Here is a 7,500-nt window from a genome sequence, read left to right as displayed (position 1 = left end):
AGTTCCGAATTTAGAGCAGATTGTAAAAACAGTAAGAATGTGAGCTAAACTGATATTTACTTTCTTCTTATCAATTTTGTTTACATTACTCACAAGAGAGAAACATGTTCTCAAACAAGAGTTAGTTTTGGGGAAAAATCTAATTAGCAAGAGCAATAGCTTAATTTTTTTTTCTATGACAGCTCGATGTTTTTAGCAAATTATAATTTGCTACAGTTGTCAATTGCATTGCCATTCTTATAGTTCTTGACATTGCGGTTAGGGTTAGGGTTACAGCCATCTTCATCGTTATCGTTGTTATTATCATTACAATTGATTTCAATTCGATTGATTGTACCCATGATATCAAGATATACGCCCGAAATATAAAGATGAAAATAGTAGATGAATCCACAATACATACCTTTGTAGTAGAGTTCAAAGAGGTTTGACCTTCATCATTTGCCATAACCTAATTTATTTAAACAGTCAGCATATCTTAGTCAAAATTCAAAACCTTACAGTCGGGTGTTTATGTGATTTCACACTTCTTCAAAATGGGACAGAAAACGCACCTGTGAGAGAAACCTAGAGCCATGGGAAAGAAAATCATTTTGACACTGTTGGCATTTTAGAGTCACACGTTAAATGAAATCATAGTTTAAAGTTTACTTAATCGAACTTTTAGGCCAGCAGCTTCCTTTATATTCCACTTCAGTACTGAGGTACTCAACCAAATCGTTGTTAATTCGCCATTTTCATACTTTACATTTAATTAAACAGCAGTACCGTTAACAAGAAAGCGTTCTCGTTTCTTGGTGGATCTCGATCAATTGGACTCCTTACGTACAACACACCACTGTAGTCATCAATGAAGAATCTCTCGAGGGTGTTGCCTTTGATAATGGAATACCGAATGGCCATGTTATCATCGACATCCGGATCTTCTGCAGAAAGCTGAAGAATCGCTGAGCCAGTGGTGATGTTTTCGTATATTTGTACTGGATAAACAGACTTCGCAAAAACTGGACTGTTGTCATTGGCATCCTGCGAAATTACGGAGAGTTAAAATTGATAATTACCTGGGATGAATAATGTGACTTGCAATACAGCCCCAGAAAACGAGGTTAGTAAGATACTCATTGCATCCCTTTTGTAATCAAAGCTCGTGGTAAAGCACACCTTAAGGTCAAGAAGGCCGCACTAAAGTAAGCGGCGTGCTGAACGTGCCTGCAATATGAGCGGTATTTTGAAACAAAGCGTTGGTTGAAGAACATTTTGATGCGCTGTGAAACGTGCCCAACGGCTAATCTTCCATTCACAGCAGACCAGGAAATGTGATCATTTACAAAAAATGTGTGAAAAAATGTGTGACCAACGAAATTACTTTCTCCTTAGTAATTTTAAAACCCGATGTGTTGGTCTGGCCAAAGTTGAACCCACGGATTCCAGTATGGTACTTAAATTTCACAAAAACACCTCAGACCCTCAAAAGAAAATCAATGGATTACAGAAAGGGTACGCATCATCCTTTCACATCTCAAGGCTATCTGCCTTTTATTAAAAACTGGATCATTGGATAATGCAATTCGAGAGTTTAGATTGGCTAAGCCATCATGGGTTATGAACCATTATACCATGATCCAGAAACACGGCAAGCATATGCGTGATTTTTTGGGCCTTTTTATTTTTATTGTAGTCTAGTGTTTTATATTTTGGGGGCGTTTTTAATAAAACAATTATTCCACTCGAGCTTGTTGGATATGAGATGATTATAGCCAACTCGGCTCTAGACGCCTCGTTGGCTATATCATCTCATATCCAACGCGCGCTCATGGAATAATTGTTCATTATACTCTTTCCTGTTGCGTAAAAATATCAAGAGAACTACGCACCTCAACGATCACCTCGACCACAGTACTGTCGTCGAACACTATCCCATAACTATGGTTGCCATGGGAATCTGACACACGAACCAATAGGATATAAGAATCTTCTTCCTCTCGATCTAAGGGTGCTGTAGTGGAAAGAGCTCCACTAACAGAGTCTATAAGGAAAATGTTTCCAGAATTTCCAGATAAGATTGAGTAGAAAAATCCCGCATTAATGCCGATGTCTCCATCCGTTGCCTGAAAACAAATTGAAAGTGGTTTGAACACCGAGTCTGGAGCGGACGGTGTGCAGGGTTGGCGCAATGGTGAGAGCACTCGCCTCCCACCAATGTGGCTCGCGTTCGATTCTCTGGTTAGTCGTCATATGTGGGATGAGTTTGTTGATTCTCTACTCTGCACCGAGAGGTTTTTCTCCGGTTCTCCCCTATCCTCAAAACCAAGATTTGATTTTCTTTAATTTGTTAATTTCAATTTACAGTGCTCCCAATAGGCCATTTCCGAGTTCACGTCTGCCTCCTCTTCAAAGCGAGTCTAAGTGCGAAGTTTTTGTGATGTTAATTAGTTCTACTTTACATAAGAATGAAACTAATTTTCATAACAAAAACTTCGCACTTAGACTCGCTTTGAATAGGAGGCAGACATGAACTCGGAAATGGCCTATTAGGGCTCCAGCGCTAGAAGATTTGACACTTTAATAAAGTTCCTTTCCTTTAGCATCAGCCCTTTCGTTAGAGTGGACTATTTTGGGCTTCATTATAATACAACTCTGCCTTTCCTACCGTAAGGTTTAAGATGACGTGAGCCGGTTGCTGTTCCTTCACTTCAACAAAGTAATGGCGCTGACTAAACGCGGGCCTGTGATCGTTGATGTCAGAAACGTTTATTAAAACTTGAACCTCACTCTCATAACTCGGTGATACTGCATCTCTAGAGATAACGCGGATATTATGGCGGTCGGTGGTTTCACGGTCTAACGCTACAGCAGTCCTTATTTCACCGGAGGACGCGACGATCGTGAACCTGTAAACAAGATAGCAATTTCATCACGTTGTAAATTGGTTTTGTGGAATTAGTCATAAAAACTTCTTTTCACTTTAAATTCTCTCCTTTAACCTTTAAAGCAAATGATAAAATTCGGATTGTCTTTAAGCATGTTTAATGTTTGTAAAATTGTTCAATGTTATGGTACCCTAACTCTGCCACATCAGGCAGCTAAGTGATATTACTCATGCTTAATCAGTTCATTCGTTTAAGTGTCTGTATGGCCTTTACGGGATCTTTATGGTTTTGGCTTCTCTATAAAGCGTAGATAAATGTCCCAAAAATATTTTTTCCATTCCGCCACTTTTTAACCACGATATCAAGCTTCAAAGTTCGCGCTTTGGTCACACCCAATCAAGTTGACCGGGAGACAGCACCAGAAAGAGACTTGGTTCCAGATGTCATTACAGGAACCGATCAGCAAATTCAATTTTTTCTTGGGAAATTATGCCTGATAGGTGTGTTGTTGCGGGTTTTCAAATACTTCTGATGCAGAGAAGGGCATAACATTACATAAAATTCCATTTTGTAGTAACGATCGAAGTGAAGCAAAGGCCAGAAGGCCAGAAATGGACGGACTTCGTGAAGTTAAAGCCCGACAAGTGAACACCAAGCGCTTCATCCGCTCTGTTTTCTTGTCAATTCCTGAGGACTTCCCGCGGCATGTATCGTTTGGAAATCTTAAAGGCCAGAGACTTAAAACGATTATATTCGCGAAGCCAATCTTCACCCCAATCTTCATCTGCCAGTGGCTCTTGACAATTGGGGCCTTCTTCTGAATTGGAAGGAGCATCATCGTCAAACAAGTCTAGACCTTTGAACTCTATATTTCTTCGTTCGAAACCGATGAAAAATCACTGCCATCATTTTCAGAGGAAAAGTCGCTTTGATGTTCCATCACTTACTAAACGGTGTCCTAAAGTATCGCTTGATGAACCTACACGATAATCGTCTATGAAGGTAGTCCAGTTATCTCTTTCAATTTCCAGTCGCTCCTGCAGTGACTTCACTAGTCACCAATCTTTGATTACGCGGTCAACTTTATTGGGCGTGACGGAAGCGCGAAATTTGAAGCTTGATTTCTGGGTCAAAAAATGGCGGAATCAAAAAATTACTTTTGGGACATCTACCTATGCTTTATAGAAATGGCAAAACCATAAAAACGCTTTATGTCTTATAGAAACTACAAAACTCAAAAACCTAATGCACTGTATACGAATACTTTATCCCGAGTAATAGAAGCATTGAGATCAGTTCGGATCGGCTGGTCAAGCTTGACGCAGCTTGAAAGTAAATTTCACACAATCTTCGTTAAAATTAAGAAAACGTTATTCCTTTTTTTCCGGTACAAGTAAATGTTGCTACTACCCTCTTTGCTGATGTTGTTGAAGAAAATTATATCAAAAACAAAGGAAGCAGAATCCTTTGACTTGGGCCATTTAAGTTTCAATAAGAATGAAACGCAAACAGTGGTTCATGCAAATGTTTGTAACTGCTGTTTGGTATGTTATTCCTATTGAAGCAAAATCCAGCGGATGTAAGCTTTTGCTGCCTAGAGACAATCTGAGGAACCGGGCATTCCTAAGCAAAAAAAATCAACAAGTTTTCCAAGCAAGTAAAATTACCTTCACTTACTTTATGTAATCTAGCACTGGTTTGAGAATGTATATTATCCCTGCATTTGTGCCTTCGTCCTTGTCAACTGCCTATCAAAATTATATGCTAGTTATTATGACGGGAAATTTTGTATCAACATGACCATAGTATGACACAAAACAGACATTTCACATTTACCTGCAAATGCTATTTTTCTTCAAAACAGTTCTGATATAATAATAATAATAATAATAATAATAATAATAATAATAATTAAACGAATAAACATTTTAATACTCATAAAAAGCCTATATACAGACAACGGTGCTAAATATCAAAATCCTATTTACAAAGTTAACTTCTAAAAGAAAAAAGTAAAACATTTCAAAACACCATTCGATTTCTGTTAGCTGAAACAATATTGTTTTCAGGGAAGTAAGCAGCTATTCCAGCGATAAAATACAAATTACAAAAAGTCATAGCGTCTTAAATTTGTCATCAGAATAATAATAATAATAATAATAATAATAATAATTAATTTTTTTTTTAATAATAATAATCGCAGCACAGGACCAAAGTTTGGCCACAAGATCATATCATGCTAGAATGATGAAAAAAAAGGCACTGATCCAAAGTGCAGGATATGCAACAGATACGAGTAAACGATAGACCACATTGTGTCTGGCTGTCCTGAACCTGCAAAAACTGAGTAAATTCGAAGACACAAAAGGCAGCGGCATATACACATTGGAAAACATGTCAGCACTACAATATCCAAGTATCGGACAAATGGTATGAACATGAACAAGCAATGGTCACTGAAAATAAAGAATCTACGATACTTTGGGATATGCAAATACACACAGATAGAGAAATAGCAGCTAACAAGCCCTATAAAAGACCATAAGAACAAAACAAGCAAACTCATAAATATGGCAGTACCATCAGACAGAAGCACCTCATTAAAGACCACTAAAAACTCTCCAAATATATAGACCTAGAGATTGAAACAACCCGAATGTGGGGAATGAAAACAGACTGACACTGATACCAGTTGTTATAGGTGCTTTAGGGATCATCAAGAAGGAACTAGAAAAACACACGGGAAAAAATCCCTGGAGCAATCAACATCAGTGAAATACAAAAAATAACTTTATTAGGGACAGCCCACATACTAAGGAAGGTTTTGTCTTAAAAGTAACATTTATCAGCCCTGTTGTTCCCTAGGACCATGGTTTGGACCCAGCCTTTTAGGAGTATACAGCAGATTGAATAGCAAGAATTCAAATAATAATGATGATGATGATCTCCGTAGCAGATAGCAGAACACGAGTGCTCTACAAATTGAGAAGATCACAAATTAAGTTAAGAAAATCTGGAATGCAGAAATCGTTATTGAGACGCAATGGTAAACCTTGCTTCCCTTCGACAATCGTGCCCCCTTTTTTTCGCTGTTATACCTACAAGGGTTACTGTTATTGCTTGATTGATTTCATCGATCAGTCCGATCAACGTATTGAAGATCTCCATAATATCCATAGTGTTTTGTTTTTCTCATACTTGCAGACCAAAGTAGTCGCCATAATACTAAAGATATCATTTTCTTTTCTCACCTTGACTACCCCAACCGTCAGACCGGCTTGTCCTTCATTCACCTCAAAGTCATAGCCCATGGGCTTCGTAAATATGGGTGCGTTGTCATTGATATCAGCTATATGCACCATCAGACTCCCCGTTGTTGCCTTGAGAAATAGAGCAAAGCGATATCGCGGAAACAAACACATAAGCACAACATAGAAGCGAAAGACTCTTGTAACTTTCCATATGTTAATATCGAAGGCAGGTCATTATAGTGAAAATTATTTATGTAGGTAAAGACCTCCAAGTGTTCAATATAATGCATATTTGGACAAAAAGTGCCAAAAACGCGCAGTATGGTGGCTACATACCAAGCATTAAACCATTTTCCTAGAACAAAAGTTGGATTAAAGGGATAATTGTGTAGGATTGAATGCTGGCTGTAACTTACCTTTCCTCTTCCATCCGTAGCAGTGATTTTAAGAGAATATTGGGCAATGGTTTCTCGGTCCAGCTCTCGAGCGGTTGACAAAACGCCGCTAAAAACAAATCCCAAAAGGTTGTTTCAGCCACGGGGGCCCAGGAAGGGGAAAAGAGGGTGAGAGGAAAGTGAACCACCACCGTTCTTTCTTTGTTCCCATCAAAAGCGCCCACTAAAATTACTTGAGATCTCAACAGTTTCAAGGATGCTTTGCAAGCAATTTGTGACCGCGTTTTAATGGTCTGGCAATATTTTTTTCTACCAATCAGCGCGAGATTTCGAAATGAAAAATGGTGTGAGAGACAACGTGAAAAACAACATCTGAATAATGTCTTCTAAATTTTGAGTTAGCTTTACAATTGAAGATCGCATTATTTATGATTTATGAACAGTATGACAACTTGCCGACAAATGCTACAGTCTTATTACAGATATACTTAACTTGAAATTTAGCTCTAGTATCGTTTCGTTTGATGAGACTTTCTGAGGATAATACGAAATAAAAACAACGATACGAAAAAGCGGTGCTGAAATTGCCCCTCGCCATTCGTATTTACCAATCCGTTTTTATGTTCAGTTTAAGATGGGAAGATAGCGGCAGGGGCCTGTCATTAATGTCAAATGTTTACCTGTTTGGATCTACAGAGAAGGCGCTACCAGTGTTTCCAGAGAAAATATTGTAACTTATAGCTGCGTTCAAACCTTCGTCCGCATCAACAGCCTTCGGAAAGAGGAAAAAAAGGAATATATTACAGAGAGAGAAAGAAGGAAATGCTATAAAATACCATACTTTATGAATTGTTCCAGTTAGGCTTTTCAGAATTAACTTAAACTTAACTTTAAAATGTAAAATTGCATCAATCCTTGCCAAATTAAGTTGGGACACCATGTACAGCACTAATGTTCAGACTTTTAGGTGCAATCCTCCCTCCC

At 38.2% G+C, this 7,500-nt stretch overlaps 1 protein-coding gene across 1 annotated transcript in view; it reads right to left on the bottom strand.

Annotated features, from left to right (window-relative positions):
• LOC138020023 (protocadherin Fat 4-like) overlaps positions 1 to 7,500 on the bottom strand; it is a 125,303-nt gene that overhangs the window by 117,556 nt on the left and 247 nt on the right. The window contains exons 1-8 of the mRNA XM_068867013.1: positions 7,197 to 7,500; positions 6,538 to 6,625; positions 6,122 to 6,250; positions 4,548 to 4,618; positions 2,651 to 2,891; positions 1,875 to 2,108; positions 769 to 1,026; positions 404 to 451 (exon numbers count right to left, since the gene is read on the bottom strand). The exon at positions 7,197 to 7,500 is cut by the window's right edge and continues 247 nt beyond it. Of these exons, the coding sequence (XP_068723114.1) occupies positions 404 to 451; positions 769 to 1,026; positions 1,875 to 2,108; positions 2,651 to 2,891; positions 4,548 to 4,618; positions 6,122 to 6,250; positions 6,538 to 6,625; positions 7,197 to 7,456 (1,329 nt within the window). The 5' untranslated portion in view covers positions 7,457 to 7,500. The remainder of the gene's footprint in view (positions 1 to 403; positions 452 to 768; positions 1,027 to 1,874; positions 2,109 to 2,650; positions 2,892 to 4,547; positions 4,619 to 6,121; positions 6,251 to 6,537; positions 6,626 to 7,196) is intronic.

This window comes from Montipora capricornis, chromosome 10, assembly GCF_036669925.1.
Source record: "Montipora capricornis isolate CH-2021 chromosome 10, ASM3666992v2, whole genome shotgun sequence".
Taxonomy (NCBI): Eukaryota; Metazoa; Cnidaria; class Anthozoa; order Scleractinia; family Acroporidae; genus Montipora; species Montipora capricornis.
This window is presented reverse-complemented; position numbering and strand designations above follow the sequence as displayed.